The sequence below is a fragment of the Lepisma saccharinum genome, chromosome 16, assembly GCF_977018435.1.
Source record: "Lepisma saccharinum chromosome 16, izLepSacc3.1, whole genome shotgun sequence".
NCBI classification, from domain to species: Eukaryota; Metazoa; Arthropoda; class Insecta; order Zygentoma; family Lepismatidae; genus Lepisma; species Lepisma saccharinum.
This window is the reverse complement of record NC_139244.1, coordinates 35,587,367-35,609,108: the sequence shown is the minus strand read 5'-3', so window position 1 is coordinate 35,609,108 and position 21,742 is coordinate 35,587,367. Positions and strand designations below refer to the sequence as shown.

General features: G+C 35.8%; 1 protein-coding gene across 2 annotated transcripts; it reads left to right on the top strand.

Moving 5' to 3' along the window:
- H (transcriptional corepressor hairless) lies at positions 1 to 21,742 on the top strand. 2 transcript variants are annotated; one of them, XM_083137976.1, is made up of 5 exons: positions 1 to 56; positions 217 to 573; positions 9,191 to 9,325; positions 11,413 to 12,726; positions 13,774 to 21,742. In XM_083137976.1, exons 2-5 carry the CDS (start codon positions 360 to 362, stop codon positions 13,806 to 13,808), a joined length of 1,698 nt encoding a protein of 565 aa, XP_082994102.1. In that variant the 5' UTR covers positions 1 to 56; positions 217 to 359; the 3' UTR covers positions 13,809 to 21,742. The 2 variants fall into 2 exon arrangements, with proteins under 2 accessions (XP_082994102.1, XP_082994103.1); XM_083137977.1 differs by having other exon boundaries at positions 31 to 114.

Here is a 21,742-nt window from a genome sequence, read left to right as displayed (position 1 = left end):
GGAATAGAGAAACACAGGAACGGACCAAAGTGTTGACGACGAAAAGATACGAAGTAGTAAGTATTCGTAAATAGTTTTCCGTTGTGTTAATGAACAGGACGAAATTAAAATACTGTAAGTCTATTCTTTAGCAGTGACTTATCTATTTGGAAATGCTTGTTGCGTGCTGAAATGCGTTGAGAATCTCAATCGACTGATTATTTCATTCATTCCCAGCAGGTGGAACAACGAACATGGAAACCGAGCATTCCAGTTACCTATTGATGGAGCTGGTCTCCCCAACAGACTGTTGTTGGAGTAAATATTGTAGACTCTCCGTATAAAGACGGCTTAACCCCCTTAAAAGAATGGGCTAAGACATGCGAGTAAAGGATATATTAGCATCTGCAACATGTGCCAAAATGACCGAAGAAAAAAGCAAGAATGGAGGACCTGAACTTGAAGTTGCCAGTGGCAGAAAGAAGAGCTTGGGGCCAAGCAACGCCAACGGAGCCAAAAGCCCCAACTTGACATCAAGTTTAAATTCAGATGGACCCCATTCTGGTACAGGCGGCAGCCTTAAGTTTTTTATGGGTAAGTACTAGCAGTTAAAGCGACATTTCCTGTATGCATGTTAACCCATGTGGCGTTTGGTTGTGTACTGGTTTCGTACACAGGACTGAACTTCAGTGTTACCTTGTGCCCACAGTCTTTGATGTAAGAATAACTTCATTGCAAGTGCAAGGTGTAATTTTTACTTGCCATATTCGTTGAAAACTAGGGTTTTCTCGTCTGGTTAGCCATAACAGGTACAGATCAGTGGCTCATCTGTAGTTTAAGAACCATAGCAGTTGTGTATGTATACTTTACTTATAGATAGAATGATACTTAGAATTTTCCAGTCTTTTTTGAAGGGGAGGGCATGGAAATCCTATTTTGTGTAAGGAAAATTACCTATATCAAAAAACGTTAGCAGTAAGAATATGTACTCTGTATGGGCTAATAACAAATACATGGCAATTCTGACATGTTGCCAATACATAGTAGTGTTTTAAATTTTGACCAGTGCACAGTCTACATCCAGACATGAGATAAATAATGTTGATACAATGAAGTTTAATGAAATATATTACTTAACTTTCACTTTGTAATCCTATATTGAAAGATGGACATTTTGGTACTAATTTGCTATGCTTCGGACACATTTCTTCATTTTTACAGAAGAAACTACTTACCATAATAAGGTCCTGTAGCATTGTCCACCATCGGGAAGGTGTTTTGTGTGACGTGGGAATGTTTCATGGCAGAAATTCATGTTCTTTGTTGTAAATTAATTCTCCAACGGACAATAGCCTTTGGCGCGTATACCTTCGTACATCATCACGCGTCGTGATTGTGTTTTGTTCATGTTCATTGGGTATCCAGTGTTTCAAACTGTTTGCAACGAAAGTTAGAAACATGACGTGTCATGGATGTGTGGTGAAATTCGTACCGGGTGTGGAAGATCCAGTGGATTTTTAATTTAATTGAACACAGGATCGTGAAGGACGGAAAGGAATGTCGAAAATCTGGCAGTGAATGTAAGCTACTCGTTAGAAGGAATGGGCTGTGGGTATATGCCTAATATGACGTGTCGTGGATCCGTGGTGAAATTCAGGTAAGTTTTCCATATCCTGGATACGGATTTCTTCAAATTTAAAAGTTTGGGTCTCATTTTGGGCGCAGGTGACTCCGGCCAATTTCTAACATGCCTTTAACAGGGACCCTATAGAGAAAGCCAGGGAGTCGGAGCAGAGGCAGGGCCGCGACGGAGAATAGCTAGCCCCACGAACCAATGGCGCGTGGATAGGATTGTTCTGTTAGGTTAGGAAACATAGTTAAAATTTGGTGTCGTGTTAGTATCAGGATCTAGAAATTGGAAATAATTGCGAACCATTGGCGCTAGCCCCATGAACCATTGGCACGTGGTTAGGTTAGTTCTGTTAGGTTAGGAAACATAGTTAAAATTTGGTGTCGTGTTAGTATCAGGATCTAGAAATTGGAAATAATTGCGAACCATTGGCGCTAGCCCCACGAACCATTAGCACGTGGTTAGGTTAGTTTGTCTCAGGCAAGCGAAAATACCTATTAGAAAGACATACTGGTAATGTGAAAAATTGCAATTAATTTCATCAAAACAATGTTGATATACCTTCAGGAATGTTCCGCGAAGCAGATACGTAAGTACGAATGTCAAAAATTGACAAAACGAAAAAATTAGAGGTGTCCGAAGGATAGTAAATTTTTACCGAAGCGGGTTCCTTGAAAATAGTCTGCTATGGAAACAATTAAGTTTCAACGTAGTATACGCGAAAATACATGGAGAGATGTTTACGAATTATGTAAGGGTTCAGAAAGAAATATATCAGAAAACAGAACATACCAGGAAAGTATTCATCACGTCACATTAGTAGATAAACTTGTTTGTAAACCAGTAACTTTATTTTGATCATTCAATCAAATTGATCTCCTTAGTAAATATTAAAATTAGCAGAATGGTGGTGTACACAACATTAATCAGGATAGTATTCACTAATAATAGTATTATTGTACATAGTATCATAAATATAAATGTAGTAACTGAATGGTTTGCGACATTTTCTAGTACAACGAGGGTGGTTTGTAGAATGTGCAACAGGGGCCAAAACGTCCCAGTTTTCTTTATTCCATTTCGAAAGAATTTCTTGCGAATTGTAAGAGCCATCACAAACCCAACAAAGCAAGCGGTAATAAACACAACAAGTGAAATACCACAGGCTACTTTGACGAGTGCTTCTCCCTGCTTCCCCTCTAGCGTTTGGAATCGTCCTTTCCAGGTAGTTTCGTCTTCCTTGGCCGGACTGTAGCACTAGCTTCCTCACTGCACAAGATGCCATTTTTCTGGAAGAAAACCAGTGCCAAACCTACCTCTAATCAAAGTCCGCATTCCACATGCTCTTCTACCTTGTCGTTCTCACTGTTGTACAACTAATGCTCTGCAAGTATTGAAGGAACAGTGTGGCAACGCCGTAGACAGCCCAAGAATGCCGAATGTCAATTGTTCATATCATAAAACATGGTTGTTATGTTTATGTATTTAGAATGATTGTGGTAATGAAGAATGTAATTTTGCAACATATATAGACATAAGTGTACAATTTTTACACGTGACCCCCAAATCTTAACTCCAGATACATTACCAGGACTGCATATTTAGTGAGTATAAGAAGTAGGAAGGGAATTGGAGACATTCTCTATATTCTACATACCTTTTCTCCTTTTTAGTTTCCACAATTTTCAACTGCTGACAGAACCTTTAGATTGGAAAATATTTCAAATCAACTAGACATGTCACCTAGACCTCTTTATATTCATGGAATTGAAAAGCTGGTGGGGCACTGGAAAATGGGGTGACAAAGTAGGGGATTCTGTACCAAAATAGTACAATTTGTGTAACCATCAATAAAATGTGAAGTGTAGAAACTTTAATACATATCATTAGCTATTGGTTATTCAATCTTCTGTAAATGTCCAGCTAAAATTCCAGTTGTGGGATTCTGATATTGTCATTTTGCACTTGCATTTTCTAAACTAATCTAATTTTATATATGTTTAGAGATGCATGCCCAAGATGGTTACTCATTACTTACTAGGTATATGTTGTGTGCAGAACAATACTTTCCATCCCATATACATGTTTCACAGAAAGTGGCCATCGATTGACTGTTGCCCATGGTATGCACCACTGCTGTCATCTGTGAATTTTTTTGTGCACCACAAAGTGATTTGATTGCAGGATCAGTTGATTTTTTTGGTGTCACCTGCTTTATAGAACCTTCTGGATGGCATAGAAGTGGCGTGCCCAGGGTTTTGAAAAAGGGAGAGGAGTTGCCTATACTTTTTTTTAGTAGTCAGCTATCATTTAGCCATCTTTTCCTGTCTTTGATGTTCTTTTTTTTTTATACCCCCCACCCTCTTTGGGCATGCCACTGTGGCATAATGATAAGGCCTTGAAATCAAGGGGCCCAGAGTTCAGTTCCCAGTGTAAGCACAATTGCACAGTTCTTTGGATCCCATTTCAAATTGTCGATTTTTAGTCTGCGTTCGCGACTTTCATGGATAATTGCTCTTACCCTAATTGACGTAGAGAGCTGGTTGTAATCTTGTTTGAAAGGACATGAAATAAGCTTTCCAACAGTGTTTCACATCACTATATTTAGAATAAAATCTTTTCAAGGTCATCCACTTTGAACTTTGGACCTTGAACTTTTGAAGATGCATATCTGGGATTTCCTTGGAACTGAAATATATTGTTAACACAAGGTTACACTATAACATAACTGAATTTGAAGTTGGGACGATTATGGGATAATTAAAGAAAAACAATTTAATTAGTATCAGTGTATTTTTCAGCCAGTCACTTCTAGTGGGAGTTTGCAACACTGCACTATTGCATTGCAGACTTGCTAATGTGCAATACTTCTGCAACTAGAAAGTGAAGAATTTGTGCAGGAGTCTTGTTTGAAACAAGTGTGGTAGAATGTTGAATAGATAGTGTGTTTAGTGTGACAGTTTTAATTTGAGCTGACTTTTTTTAAATAAGATACCTTGAAGGTTTTGAGATCTGTGGAAACCTTGACAGTCCATATTTTGAAATGAATAAGTATCAGCTGGAAATTAACACCAAAGCAGAAACAAACAGCGGATATCCACAGACAGATCAACACTTCAAACATTAATGAAGCCTGCAGAATTCATAGAAATTCTAGTCGAAAAAAAGGAGAACCTGACTGGAAATTCTTTCATGCCAACAAGCTTAATTTCTCAAGCATTTAAAAGAAACAGTTCATGATAGGCACTACATTGTACTTTGTGATTCTGCAGAAACTCCTGTGGTTTGCAAGATGCTTCACAGGTTTTCACTGGAATAATGGTCAAGCAACAACAATACATCCATTCACTATTTATTATGGAAATCACAATACTTTGATTGCCATACTTTGATTACTTTGGTTGCCATATCAGATAACATGATACAGCATTAGTTTACTTACTCCAGAAAGTACTTATTACATTTTTGAATGATAAATTTGGTTCTGACAACCTGGTCAAGATATTTTACTTTTCTGATGGAGCAGCAGCACACTAAAAAAATCGCAAAAATTTCATCGATGTTGCCTACCATGAGGATAATTTTTCTATGTTGAGAGACCGATTTCTATTCCAGGAATCCAAAAGGTTCATCCAGTACTTCCTTTTACAAAAGATGTCATACATATGAAACATTATTCTGCATGTGATGAATTTATAGAACATCATTTCATTATTTGTTCAAATGCCTTAGAATTTCCAGATATTACTGGATATTTTACTTGTGTATATAATAACAACTGGTGGCTAGTGTGTGTTCAGAAAGTGTCTGAAGACACCGGTGATTTACAAATTAACTTTCTTCAACCTCATGGCCATCAGGATCATTTGTATGTCCCCCTTTGGTCCAACTGGACATTTGTTGGGTCCCAACGTGCAATGTTCTAACAAAAGTGGACCCTTCCACTGCTACAAGAAGAACGTACACTTTAACAATGGACGAAAGCCAGCTTGCCGTGCAATGACTGAATGAATGAATACTGAAAAACAACCTGTGAACTATGGTGCATTTCTCAGGAAACAAACATTCTTGTCCATTTTAAATTACTATAGATAATCATATTATTCTTAAATGTAAACAACACCAGTGTTGCAAACTACCATTAGAAATGACCTGAAAAAACTACACTTACTAATTAAATTGTTTTTCTTTAATTATCCCATAATCGTCCCAACTTCAAATTCAGTTATGTTACAGTGTAACTTTGTGTTAACAATATATTTCAGTCCCAAGGAAATCCCAGATATGCATCTTCAAACGTTCAAGATCCAAAGGTCAAAGTGGATGACCTTGATAAGATTTTATTCTAAATATAGTGATGTGATACACTGTTGGAAAGCTTATTTCATGTCCTTTCAAACAAGACTACAACCAGCTCTCTACGTCAATTAGGGTAAGAGCAATTATCCATGAAAGTGTCTAGCGCAGACTAAAAATCGACAATTTTTTGTATTTTCAAGCCCCCAAAACTCTATAACTATGCCACACAGGAAGCTACAATTTTTCAGGATTTCATATCTTCATGAAGACTACCAAATAGTAGAGTTTCAGAAAATTCTGAGATGGTTGCATTGTGGACTTTGTTGATTTGGCATGGAATGACCCAATACATGCTGCTGCATTAAAGATTAGAGCAGGGGTTTTCAAACTTCTCCTTGTCGTGGCTCCTGTCAGTTGCATATGCCTTCCTTAAGTACCATGAAAGACCAACAAAAAAATCTGTTGATGTGTTTATATATACACATAATGGAATTATAATGTGTGATTAATACAGGTGATGTACAATTTTTAGTGTTTATAAGCTGGTGTCAATTCATTCAGCGATATGATATTCGTGAGTTAAAGGGATGAACAGAAGCTGTAAAAAAAAACTTTGTTTATCCTTTACAAAATTGGAAAATGCAAGGCACATCTCATACTGGATATTTATTAACCAATTTGTGCGTTTCAATAATACAGGGAAAAGATATTTGGGATTGACTTTTGATGTAGTTCACTAATATTATTGCTTCTGAGAGTATGTCATGTAAGTAAGTCACTGCTGAGGGTTTTGGAAGCAGGGACCCGATGTGAATATTGCAGTTGGTCCAGGTTATGTCAGGAGCTTTCTTACAGATAAGAGTCTGCAGTCCTCTGTAACATCCTGACATTGAGCTAGCACAATCTCTGAATATTCCAATATCTTCCTCTCCCCCCTAAAGTTGTAGTCAATTTCAAACAAGTCATTTACTGTTGGGTTCAGTGTGAGATCGTCACAAAGCAGAATACCTTAAAAAAAAATTGTTTTTAGCAATGAATCTCACATGGCAGATCAAGTTCGCATCACTGTTGCTCTCGGTTGCCTCATGTAATTGTTTCATAAATTACTTCTCATTAATTTTTTCCTTTAATTTCTCATTTATATTTTTGGCCAGACCACCTATTCTTCTAGTTGTGCTATCAGACGCAGGCACACTTGCTGCAGATTCACTAACCGTAATTCTCTCCATGACATTGGTTCTTGTCAAGGACATAAAAAAAAAACATGCTTATTTCTAAGTGAATTGTGGATAGTTTGTTTTGAAGATAAAGCTATTTTTATTAATACATTTTAAATTTTTGGAAGTTCTCGTGCCTCCCTTGCAAAACTTTGATGCCTCCCCAGGGAGAGAGACCGCACAGTTTGAATACCAGTGGATTTGAGGCACCCAAATTTTTTTCATATGCATGTCCAGTAAGGCTGGTTAACCATTGATCGTGGGCCATGTTACATTTTCTGCACACAAATAGTAATGCAGGACAATAAAGTTACATATTTTATAAGGGAGTCCATGTTTCTCTCTGTGTGGTGCTACTGAACTAACATCTGAACTGTGTGCAATTGAACTACCCAGCAGCCATTTCCAAGCATGTAACATTGCATCTGCTTCTTTACACACCAGTTTACTGACAATTTTTAAAAATTCCCTTTATTTTTAAACCTGCTCTCATAGATCTCACATGAAATACTATGTTTTAGCATAGAGCCTTTGTCATACGTGAAGTTAAGGATACAATATTAAAACACACTTTTACAATTAAACGTATAAATTAAGGGTAGGACAAATCAGTTTATTTCAATTTCGTTTTTCAGTAAATTTTTAATGTTTATAACCCATGTGGTATTTCTGTTTAATACAAATATATATATGTAATGCACCCATGTTTTGTACACTCCTGTTTACATAAAGTGGCAAATTTTTATAAGGTTGGACAGTTGACATATGTGCCACTTTATCTGAACAGGAGTGTACAATAAATGCCTTAATATGCAGCCTTTTTTCCTAAGACAACACAACAAATCAAACTTGCACATTATGATGAAGTTGAATGATTCATTCAGGCTCTTCACAAAACGATAGCCAGTTTATAGTAGATCAGTAGTAAAGTTTAGGAAGCTATCTCTGTAAACTTCATATCTATCCATTTCTGGTAAATATAAATATGCATCCATTTTTTTCCCCCACAAGTTTCGTTTGACCTTTTATATGCATGTTTTTTGTTGCTTGAAAGATCATAACTTTTTGCCATTAGTAAAGCACGAAACATATTATTGCCAGCTCAATGGCTGAGCATATTTTGTCAACTTTCCATCTTGCCACTAAAGTTCCCAGGTTCAAGTCCTGGCATGGGCATGGGTGTAATTTGCAAGTGTCCCTTTGTCAACTTCTAATCATCACTCTTCCTCATTGTCATGATTAGCCAAAAGAGGCAGGACAGTGGCATAAAGTTCCATTCATAATGGTAATGGGTTTCTTGTCTGCTCAATGGAGCACAAAGTTCATTGAAAGCCTGGGCTCAACGAAAGTTTTTTGTGTGCAAATTAAATTAATTTCAGTGTCATGGGATGTGACATTTTGTAAAGTTACATAACAACAATTAGTGGGTTTTTATGGTGTGAATAGTGTACTATTCATTCTTTAGGATGGAGGGATGATTACTTCAGAGTCTAGTGTATTTACTGGTTCCGCACCATGGCTGTGCAGTGTTCAGCGTCATTGTCAGGGCTCCAGCTACGGGATGCATGCAGGTTCGATTCTCCTAGGGGAAGCTAACAACTTTTCTCTGGAAATTTCGGCCAGTCTATGGGACCGTTGGCCACCCACAATCGTGAGGAAATTGGGGATCTATGAATGAGTAGCGTAACCCGATCATGGTCAGTCCTAGTTCATTCGTAACACACGAGACATGAGCATTTTGGAAATATTCAATCAACAGGCCATCACTGATTGTGCGTCTGTACAGGATTTCTGTGCATACAGGCCCAACATTTGATTTCACCACTTGCACAGCCCTTTCTGGGCATGCCGTTCACATACAGTGCCAGTGGAACACTGGATAGTACACCCTACCTTCCTGTGGATATTTTTTCAATAATATTCAGTGACCACTTTCACCATCAACATTGAAACTAGTAGTTGTCTGGAAGCCCACAAAACGGACAAGTAGTTGTAATCTTTTGTTATTTATATTTAAATGATGCCATAGTGCTTTGATTAAGATAGATATTTTTATTTATTTCAGATGGAAAATTTATTCTTGAGCTGTCGCATAGGAAGGATGGGGAACGAACGTCATGGGTGTCTGTGCCGAAGAAGACCTACTGGCCGCCATCTGCTAATTGCTCTGCTCGCCAGGAGAGCTCAGCATCTCTAAGTGGTAATTTTGATGCCCTAACATTGAAATCATAGTGTATTTGGTTGGCATGTTGAGATGCCAGATACTGCTGTATAGCCAGAGAAGAATGAGAAATAAATATATTTTTTTTGTAAACTAGGATCTTGCTGACAATTTTTTGGTCCAAAGATATTTTAATTTTTCATCATTGTTTTGAAATAGCAATCCAAAATATTACACAGTGATTTTCAAATGTGGAATTTTGAACTATCAAAGTTAGTTTTTTTTTCTTTTTTTGCAGCTATTGGTAAAGCATTTTAATTACAGTAATGAATTGAGTCATTTTACTTATACAACGTGCAAAATATAATCAATGATTATTACAGTTGAACCTAGATTGTTCTTCAGGGAGGTGAGTCTAAAGGACTTATAAAGTTGTAAAATGTGTAATCTGTGAATATAAAATAGAGTTCCACTTTTCTTTTGTGAGGGGGCGGGGTTGCTTTTATCATTTATGGCATGGAAGGACATATTTGAATAGGTATACATTTAGAAACATGATGTATGTTGACTAAGCATCAATGTTCTTGTTACAGATTTGCATATACAGTTTTGAATATTACAAAATGATAAAGTACTGTGTCTCTTATTATTAGTATTTTTTATTCCTTTGGAAATATTTCCATAGTTTCCTAGATATTTTTTCACAAACACCGAGCTCATGGTGATAGGACACATACTCTTAACAGATTCCCACTGATTCATGTTCTTGTGTATGTAACAATATCAGAATGTTCATGAACACTACTATGTAACTATTGAAACTATGCTATAGCAATCTGCCAGAGTTTTGCTTTAAGATATTCATAATTTTTTTTATATTTGTGGTATTTGGAAAAGTAAATAGCTGCTATTTAATTATAAAATCTCTTATTTCTACAAGATTATGTTGTAAAAGTAATGAACATTGCACATTTTTTTCATCTGAAATTATTATCCAGCATTTTGTGGACATTTAAATTTGAACCAATATTTTCTGATACCAACTCCACACACACACACACACACACACACACACACACTCTCTCAAGTCTTTGGGAACTGGAATGAAACATCATCAAAGGAATGAAAATCAACTCGAAAAGACGAATAACTATCATTCTGTAAAATTTTGACTAAATGTAAGTTTTGAGACTTGATAGGAAGCAATCACTGATTTATAGTAATTGACAACTTGCTGAGGTAAAATCTAATTAACTACCAACGTGGAAAGGGATTTCTAAATTTTACACATGAAATTCACAATATAAATTCAGTTTTACTTATGTTTAGACATTCATATTGTGATGTTTAGACGCTCATAGTGCGAACTATACTCACAAAAAACGTAAGTAAAACTGAATTTATATTGTTAATCTTGTGAGCAATTCGCACATAGTAAATATGAACGTCTATTGTAGTACGGGAGAAAAAGTGCGAGAATTCCAGAAGAAAAGGATTAAGATCAATAATACCATAAATATGATTTGGTTTCTCAAAGAATGTAAGAAATGGGGAATTCCAAACTTTCTTAAATGGGGATATAAACCACTGGGAATAAGAGAGGAAGAAAAGAGAAAGAAACTTGAAGTTAAAATGATTAACAAATGTATAAGGGAAGGATACGGGACAATAGATAAACTGAATAGGGAATGTTTGCATCTCCACTTAGAGCTAATCGGCAAATTTGACTGAGTGACGTGGAACAGTTTAGAAGAAAGGCACCAGAAATTCGTTGAATTCGTAAAAAATCAAAAAACGAACTATACTATATATACGTAAGTAAAACTGAATTTATATTGTTAATCTTGTGAGTAATTCGCACGTAGTAAATATGAACACATGAAATTGTGCTGCTACTTAATGTGTATGTAATACAGTGGAACCCGGATTTTACATTTTCCCGCACATTCAATCTTGATGGTCCCAACATAACAAAATGTTATAAAATTTTCCTAAATTTTACATTTACTTGCATTTTAAGTTCTTTCAGCTTGGTCCCCTGAAAAACATAAAATCAATGTTCCACTGTATTTAGCTTGAATAGCTATCATATATCAGCTTCAAATGTTTTCCTCCTTTCTTTTCAGTGTCGGATGACAATTCATCTGTTCAATCATCTCCATGGCAGAGAGACCATTGCTGGAAGCAGACCAGTCCCCAGAGAGGGATAAGCAGGGAACTCTCATTTGTAATGAAACCAGTTCAGAACATTCATAACATCAGAAAACTTTATCACTATTCACATAATCTGCGCAAAAAGAGAAGACGGCCGTACGATACGGGAAGTTTGCCAGTGTGTGAAAACGATAAGTATTTATGTAAAGTGAAAGTTGAAAAGAGGGAAGATATGTATTTATGTAAAGTGAAAGTGGAGAAAAGGGAACTGAAGCAACCCAAGTTAACAGAGGTGGTTAAGAAACTATGGGATAGAATCAGTGAAGCTGAAGGTGCTAGTGTTTCAAGTTCATTACAAAACAGTGTTAAAACTGAAGTGAAGTGTTCTTTTGCTAATGCTTGCGGTGGGAAAATGGACCCAAATATTATCTCTCCCCGGAAGAGAATCCTGAGGGAGATGGAGAAGGTGAGCCTGGAGGATTTTGGATCCTCCAAGCGACACAAACCTCGTTGCAGTGCCTTGGTGGAGTGTTCGACTTCCACGAATAACTTTTCAATGTGCCAAACACAGAGCGTGTCTCCGAGATCAAGTGCCAAAGGTGATAAATTGAATAGCAACTATAGCATAAACTCGTTATTGGGTAAGGGACCAAGTGCAGACGATGGGGAGACTAAGCCCTCGTTTTTGCGAACTTTGTTGAAATCGCCCAACCGGCCTTCGTCGAGAGGAGAGCCTGTGCCAGTGCCAAGTAGTTCAGGAACGTCCGTGCCCGTCGCTGCTTCATTCTCGCCTGATTCGAAGGCAAGGGGAGCCTCGAAATCCAACAGCAAAAAGACTCCACCGCGCCATGCGTCTTCATCCAGCGTCACGCATCTCGCCTGCTCCTCGCCAGGACTTGGATTGTCTCCGGATGCCAGAAGTACTCGAACGTCCGTTCCGTCCATTTCTAACTCACGACTGTCTCCATTCCTCTCTCCAGTGCTTAACTCACCCCTTGCTAACAGTGCTAATTTATTTACCCCGATTCCATTTCTACCTCATCACCCTTCGCTAAACAATCCATTTTATTCCAATTTGCATGCAATATCCAGTCCATTTCGAAGTTCTACATCTCCTATTTCACCTCTTTGGGTACATAATCCACTTCCTAGTCTTCCAAGGGAAGAAGCAGCACTCCGTGCTCTCTACCCAGGCCTTGGGCCACCCTGTCAACCCTCGTTGAGTCCCTGGAGCCAGTTGACACCACGACCTATTGAAGACCTGAAGAAAGAAGATGGAAATCCAGGTACATAGATTCTGTACAATTTGTATTTACTGTTACATTTTTCTTTTATCTGTGGTTGTTTGTGTGTTGTGGGGAAAGGGTGTCCTATAACATTATCAATCATCCACAACAACTCTTATTTAACGCATTAGCTGCCATGTGAGTCATGCTAGTTTTACGCCCGTGAAGCATATTTAACTCAAAACGTCTCTTTACCTTGGGAGCTTCATAGTGCACCGCCAACTCACGCTACCATGTTATAACATACATGTTACACAAAAGTGGCCCCATGGGCAGAATTTTGCAGATGGTTCGTGAAAATCTTATTTAGTGATGCTGTTATTGTTACAATTCATACAAGCAATATAAAAAGCATGGATGAATAGATGTACATGAACTTCTTTTACATTTATTTTTGCATTTAAATTTCACTTAAATCTGACAAGAAAACAAAAAATCATTTTCACTCATAAACAGTTCTCAAGTTTTTCCGATTTTGCATTTGGCCTTGAATTATTGCTGACCAGTCCCTCAAACTATGTCGAGACAATAGTATACGACAGTCATGTTATAAATAACAATGAACTCTATGAAAAGGAAAAAAACAATAAATATGCTGCGAGTCAGATATAACTCACGTGGCCTATGTATATATATACATGTGAAAATGGTCTTGGGTTCCAAAAGGTTAAGAATGCTAGAGAGTTAGTTAGTAACAGTTTTTTATCCATTTTTCTCCCCAAAGTTATGATTTTGGAAAATTCTAAACCCAGTGTAAATATCTGTTCGACTTTTGAAACACACTGTAGTTCAAATTAGGTGTTACGTACATGTATATAAAAAAAATGTGGTCACTGATTGGTGCAGTTGGTTGCAAACATGTTCACCAGAGGTCAGTTGTGTTCCAGTTGCAGCATTCTGATGTTACCTTGTGGCTTGTACTATTCTAAATTTATCATTATTTTCCAATTGATACACTCCATTGGTTGCTCTCATGTGAGCTTTCATATTTTTTATAGTTTCAGACCGTCTTTTTTTAATAAAATTTAATTGCTTATTCTGTTTCAGATGTTCCTTTAAACCTTTCCAAGAATGCTGGTTGAAGCTGAACTCTTCGTTTACCTGTGACCAATAGGAGAAACTTGAAACATCTGATGCAAGTGGGTACTTCATAGATCTTTGAAGTGGTACTAAAAGTAATCCATGGCATTTATTATATGGGGTAAAAGGAGTGGCGATCGCGACTGGAATGTTCCAATGCAAATACTCATTTACCTGTGGAATATTAGCATTTCATTCTTTTGAACCATTTTTATCTAAAGGAAAATTTTGCATTCAGGATGGAAAAATTTAAGCATACGCAAGACTATTGTGCAGATACGTTTTTTGATGGCAGCTTATGTTGATCAAGTCAGCTACATTTCTCATTTTGCGCAGAGAGATTTACGCTAGTATGACTAGTGCTCTATACGTTTGGTTGTATGTAGATTTTTTAGCAGCACAGCATTCTGAACCCAAATCTTTTAGCAATACTGCACTCTGAAGCAGCTACAAAATTGTTTTTTGCTGCCATTTTCTTTACTTTGAATATTTAACTGGTACACACTGACCATGTTTGATGCAAGGTATCAAGTTCATTTATCGCCGAGGACCAAGATTTTGAAGGTTAACCAACATTTTGAGAATGCTAATTCATAGCTTACAGCTTGTGTGCATTCATACTTATTGTAACAAAATAATATATCACTTATGTGTGTTTTATTTATACTTGTGCTACTTTAACACATTACTTCATCAGTGCCAATCATCATACATAAGTGTTCATATGTTATTTGTATTGTTACGATAAATTACAAATGTGCCTGCTCAGTGGTAGAGTGCATTAAGTGGTCAATTTTCGAACTTGCCACAGACGTTTTTGGTTCAAATCCCAGCATGGAATGTTGCACTCACATTCGTGAGTGTTCCTTCATCAATTTTATCCAATCATTTGAATTGAAATTTTTGCCACTACTGATATAAAATTTACCGATAACAATCTAATATATAATTGTAAATGTTCTTTCAAGAACATGATTTGTTTATTAATTCCTATAATTAATGCATTCAACCAGGTGACTTCTGTGATTTTTGGACATTTACTTTACAAACTGGGGTCATATTTGTAAAAAATAATAACAAAGATATTTTTTTACACTAAATTACAAGGCCATTTTCATATATATCAGAACAGAAAAGTATCATCACTTTTACTGAAAAATCAATACCAATAGTAACAAGGTAGTGGTATAATATTTTGCATTTTCAACTTTGATGATACTGGTTATCATACTGCTCTGAAAAGTCCGTGGTTTGAGTTGAATTCTTGGGTAATGCATGGACATTTTTTTCTGATTGTTTCTTTTATTAAATGAAATTTCTCAATTCATTTATCATGTGGAAATGATTTATCAATACAGAAAAAATGAGATGGCAGTAAATAATTAGTACATTTAAAATTGTTATTTGAGATAGTGTAGATTTTACATTTCCCACATTATTATTATTTTTCAACCAGTGAAGTACTGAATTTCCATTCATGTATGCAAACTTAGATATATACTTAAATTGTGCTGAGTATACACAGTCCTTTTTTTTCCAGCACAGAGAAAAGTTGAGTTCAGTGGCAGAGTGGTTAGCAAATAGTGCTACAATGCCAGGGGTCCCAGGTTCGAATCTTGGCCTGGGCATGGATGTCCGTGAGTGTCCATTCATAAATTTCATCATATTGTCCGGTTCGTGACAATATCATCACTCAGCCCCTTCTTCTCAATTAGCCAAAAGTGGCACAACAGCGAAGTAAAATAAGGCAAATCAATCAATAAAAAGTTAGGTTCAGAATGCTAAGTGCTGGTTAACTTTTGTTATGCACACTGTCCTTGCCATAAGTGTAAAGTTGGAAGAGGCAGATATGTAGTAAAGCCCAGTGAATTTAACCTCATGCTCTTCAGTTTTTTTTGTTTTTTTTTGTTTTTTTTTCAAATGTAATACGTAGCTCAATTGAGTTCATTTGTAAGCATTTTTATGTATAGTTGAACATGTTCTTATCAATCACTGCCGAAAGATATTGCATTACATTTGATAAAGGGTCATTAGTTCAAGTTGAAAAACCTTATATGCTACGTGGTACTATTTCATGCAGTAAAATTATGCACAAGTAATTTCTCCACATCAAAATTATTTCAACACTTTTCTTCAGTATTAACAGTAGTATTGAGAAGACAGTGTATTCGCGTGGGCAGCATTTGAAGACTTTTGCGCCCCTTATCCCAGCACAAACCACAACCATAAATCGTACGGTTTTAGAGCCACAGATAAGAAGGGGCTGCTTGTTAGTTTCCAAACCTCTGGACGCAAGGAAGGTGGCATGGGTTCGTGTAAAACATAATAGAGGGTAATGCGAGGTTCAGTATGTAGCACCTCTTTCAGATGTTGGCTGCAGCATACCGTGGTTTCTGCTGGGGCAGAGATATTTTAAGACTTAATATGGATTGCTTTGTTGTGAGACGGATTGTTTGGTAGTGCCTCTTGTGCCTTTTCAGTAATGTATAAATTGCCTTTAACAGGGAAAGTAGGGTGTGCTTAGAGTGGCAACAGTAATAATCTGGTTATGAAAAGATTCTCTTGACCTATTGACCAGGTGAGTTGTGGAAAGGGCTCCAAGCCTTTGAGAACTGTCTTCAGGATAGATAATGAGAGTGACGTTATATCTCGAAAGCTCAGAATCCTTTCCAGAACTCACCTGGTTGATAGCCCGAGAGAATCTTTTCATCATTTGTTAAAACCATTTATGCTCTTCAAAGCAGTATTTTTCCTTTTTTTGATTGTATATCATATACTCTTGCACCTCTAAAATGAAGAAAGCAATCATAATGATTAACTTATACAGGGCCAGTGTAAACGATGTTCTCAATTTGAAATGTATGTTACTCATAAAATGTAAAGCTATCTCTTCACATTGCATGAAAACTTAGAGGTTATGTGATCAGCACCAAGCTCTGGCTGCCTTTGCACCCCCGCTCCTCTAGGGTTGTCCCCAGGTAACAGTTTATTAGAAGAAATAAGTTATTTCTACTGGGCTCACACAGGTGTTTGCAAGTTACTGTCTGCCTGAGAACTGCAACAGAATTCCTGTGCTCACGCTTATATAGACCCTGAGTGATACTGGCAAGTGGTGCTCTGTGGCTCTACTTGATGCTGTGCAAAAGCATGGAAGGTGCACATGCCCTCAGTCAGCCTGCAGTAAAACTGCATGCACTTGACATAACACTAAGCACATTGAACGTGTACCTGCTTAATCCAGAATACAATCCTGTGCTAACCAGATACAATATACAATAAATTACCAGTTTACAATAAAATTGATAATATGCATTGTAGGGTTTAGTTAAGGACATTTCCTTTCTGGCCTGAGGACAAGAAAGCTCTCATGATGCTGAAGTAAGGAAGCTGTATTTCTAACCTGAATTCAGGACTGAGCTGAGTATCAGTGGACTGGCTTAAGAAAGTACATATCCAGATGAGGGAGGGAGTTTTGTTTAAAGTCAGCATTTTACTTTTTCCACATTTTTTATTTGGACATTTTACTGAATTTGGTTTGTCTGTGATGCTGGTGAATTTAGGCATTAAAGTATTTAATACAACATTGAATTCTATCAGTATATACTGTATTTCACTGCATGAGCATCTCAGATTTTACATTTTGCCCATCTGAAAATGAAGTTAACACATTAGATGTTATTGATTTGTGCATTATAGTCGAAATATTACTATGAGAAAATTTACGACTGTGTTGCAAAGTACAAAGTTACAAAATTTAATCATTGTGTCTGAAGAATCTGCGATGTTATCATTGGTTTCTTTGTCTCTCATGCCGATGCGATGAATGTCCAATGAAAGGTTATAAACCAATTTTTGGACTGAAAAAGCAGGGTACGATGATTTTGCTGTTAAATACGGTAATCTTAATTTTGAGTTCAAATAGGACAGCTTTCTTTCATTTCTAAAGGAAAGTATCAAATCATCAGAAATTATTTTTGCGTAAGTGAACTTTACCTTAAAAAGTTCATTACGTTAAAGTGTAAATTATTTTCCCTGCTTTCTACTTGTGGTATTCAGATAGAGCAGCCATGATTGTTGGAAGTAATATACATTATTAGCAAATATCATTTTTTTTTCATGGAATGACCTAAGTAAAACTTGATTTTTTTTCTGTGTGCCCATTATGGTCATATGTTTTGTTTGCCCAACAGAAAAAGTAACATTTAAGGTTTTCCAATCTTGCAAAGTTTGATCCTAATCTTCGGGAAAAAATTATCTTTAAGTGCATTGTGTATTGCACACTAAATACAATAACATTGTAATTGTGAATGTGTTTTATTTTTATAAATGCTAGGACATTCAAGGAGTGTGATTGTTGAGAGTTTGAATGTCGTCTTATGTAAATAGTACTTTTTCTTGCTTCACTCTGTGAATGAAAGGTGTGTTGAGCATAGTGATTTTTTGAGAGATTAGAAAAGAGTGGGAGAGACTAGAAGAGGTTAGGATTACTAGCTTCTCTTTGTTGTTTGTACTTTTCATCACCTCTTTGCCTTTTGATCATTTGTCCCTCAATGTTTATGATTGGTCCTTGTCCCGTTGTAACTATTCCCATTACATATATATCCAATTTCACCCTAGATTTTATTTTCCTTTTTATTCTATACTAGCTTCATATTTTTTTGTAAATACCTTCTTTACATTGTGAATTTGTTGATTGTAGATATCATTTGATTTTGTTTCTTTTTTTTTCCAATCAGTTCAATTAAAGTATTGATTATAAAGATCACTAAATATTAATATTAAGGAATGTACTTCTTGCAGCTAAAAAACTTGTTATTTACTCAGAGTTTAGACACACACACGTGTCTCAACCATATTGCTTAATACTAGTATTTAATTCAAAATACCTGTGGCTACAAGATAATTCTACAAAGGTTTACATTTGATTGTAAAGTGTTTTTAATTTGGAAAGGAACATCTTCATGGTTTGGTTCATGATTTCAATTCAGTTTCTCTGTTTCGTAATGCTTCATTCACTCTGTTTTTACTACTTATCGTATTTACGCGTGTGTAATGCGTACTATAGGTTTTTGATGGGGGAAAAGTGACAAACAAATACTATATAAGACTCACCATCTTTCTTGAACACATTTTTGAGGAAAAAGCTTTATCATTCAATTTACAATTAGTTTTCAGTATTTCAAAAAATAAAGTAATATGTAGGTGTACTTTCAACAAATAACATACCTAATCTAACTAGGAAAGAATACATTTTAATCATCTTTGTCACACACCGCAAGGAAGCAAGAAAGAAATTGTCTTAACTCGGAACAGAAATATTTCCAGAAATCAATGTAATCGAAAACTGAGTATCGGTGTATAAGACGCATCCTGTTTTTCAGACCTATTTTTGAAGGAAGAAAGTGCACCTTATATGCCAGCAAATATGGTATATCTTATACATAATGTGCACTGCAATTCAGGTTCAAGAAATGGCTTTCTTAGTTGTAGGTTGTAAAGCTGTTGCTATGCCGATCAAGAGCAAATGACATTATACCTACTCAGTGAGTCACAAAACCCATGTCACCTCACCCCTCCTTTCACTCCTGCAACCATATTGTTTATTGTGTAGCAGGAGAAAGCGAGATCAAAATTACATTATGGATTTGCAGTGCTCAGGAAGTTATTTTCTATTATTTCTTGCTCAACAAGTACAGCGTGCTGCTTTTCTCGGTGTCACAAAATGTTCAATTACAAAGTGAAAAATCATATGAAATGCCCATTTTATTTTTATAGTGTTTTTTATTATTATTATTACTAAAGAAATCCAACCTACAATTTGTATTTGCACCTGTTTATATATCCATGTTATATGCAGTGACATAGTGTAAACATGCATGGTTTCATGTTGGCTGTCCAAATTGTTCCATGCATAATACACACCACAGTTTTTGGGGGCAAAATTTTTAGAAAAAAGGTGCGCATTTTACATGAGTAAATATGGTATATCAAAATGAACCAAATTCTTCACTTATGGTAGTGCAAACATTTAGTCCTGGGTTTGTTTTTTTCGTTAGGGATGGACTGATAAGAAAATTTTGATATATTAAAATATAAATCATTTAGTACATAATATCAATGAAGTATTTACCCTCTCTATCAGTTTATACTGAACAGTTATTTACTCTGGAAAGTATACTGCTTCATTAAAATTGTGGAATTAACTGTTTTTTATGTAAAAAAATGGTTTCACACAAAAAATTGTCATGAAATGAACATTAGCATTTCATGGTAACAAATTCTTAGTCTATGAACTAGATCTTTTTTAACTTACTCTATAGGATACAAAACATTTGTTTTTGAAGAATAGTCACAATCATACACAGAGAGTAAATAAATCCATTTCAAAATGTGGCAAGAAATTTTAATTCCATGTAGTCCACATGTGTTTTTATCTTGGTCACTTTATGCTCAAATACTTCCTGTGCATATCACCAACTTATGAAGATACTCTTATTTTCATGGTTCTTTTTTTAAAATTGCATCGTGCGTGTGGAAATTAAGGTTGAGTTGGTACCGATACCGATTGTATTGACTGATACCAGTTGGAATTTTATCACCAGTACCAATCGGTACTTTTCCGGAATGAGATGTCTCACTGAGTGTGCAAAATGTTTGCATAATACGTTCATGGAGTCTGAATATGCAAATTGCACCATTGCAACAACATGGTCGGGAGAAATGAATTTGTGATTATTGTGTGTGAATTTGAATATTCTAAAGCAGAATTCTGGTATGTTGTATTATAGTTTGAATAGAAAATTTGTCTTGAGATTGATAAATATCTTGATTTTTTTTTTTATTTGTTGTAATTCAAGTCTGTGGGAATCTGTTGTAGTTCATCAGTGGTATTGGTTCAAAGTCGTGTCGGCTCAACCCTAATTTAAAAACTTAGTTTGATCAACACATAACTGAGCACTGAGAACTTGTAACAAACAGGAAAGACATATATGTTTAATTTGCCATTGTATGGAGCATTGTGAATGAATAGAATATAAACGTTGAAAAATAAAAATTTTTATGTGCCTTGGTAACAGTTTTGTGAAAAAATAAAGTTGCAAGTTCTTCAGTTTGCAGCCTTAATTCAGAGCCTTCAGATGTGTGACTGAATGTGGCCATAATGGACAAGGAAGCCTAGATTATCTTTTATTTATTCTCCATACTGAATTTCCTGGTGATGCATATTATGCTACAAGAGTGTGTAAAGTTTCTTTGTAAATTTTCTTTTATGTACAAATATTTTCCTGTGCAACTACTGTAAAGTTTGTTTCTTAAATGTTTTTACAGACTTTATTGGTAGCTTAATCAGATGTCCTTTATAGTTTTGGTATCTGCGTAATGAGGGAAAGTGCATTATGCGTAAGAAATAATTTTGTTCATAACAAAACCTGAAGGTGAATGGCAAAGTTCTATCTCAATTTATAATAAATTCTTTGTTATAAAATGGCATATAGATAAAGTAAATAAGAAGTGTTCATGTGTACTTTCGGTATGGCTGTGCAAAGGAGTGAGAAATAGTTTTCGAATAATGTGTGCGAATGAATGAATGTGTTAAAGTATATGAAGGTGCGAGTCACTTGTCTACTCTTAGTGGATCTGAGCTATTTGAGGTGTAAATTGTTGTATAATAAAGACACATGTTTCAATACAATGTGGGAAAGGGCTCAGGTGTAGTTTAAATAAATAAATAAAAAAAAGCATTCTTCATCTAAAGAGAAGAAATGGTGTTTGTTATTGTAAAAAATGCTCCATGAGAAGCTGTGCCATCTTGTGACATTATTATGTTAACTTTGATAGACAACTCTTCACTTATTTATTGTGATATGGTTTTGTAAACAGAATTTCATTGTACATGAAAACATAGAACAATAATAATGTATAGAAAGTTTAATAAATG

Excerpts from the sequence above, each read along its gene's own strand:
- H (XM_083137976.1), top strand. The coding sequence starts at position 360 with ATGCGAGTAAAGGATATATTAGCATCTGCAACATGTGCCAAAATGACC. Across the intron at positions 574-9,190 it reads CAGCCTTAAGTTTTTTATGG|ATGGAAAATTTATTCTTGAG; the intron begins GTAAGTACTAGC and ends TATTTATTTCAG. Across the intron at positions 9,326-11,412 it reads GAGCTCAGCATCTCTAAGTG|TGTCGGATGACAATTCATCT; the intron begins GTAATTTTGATG and ends CTTTCTTTTCAG.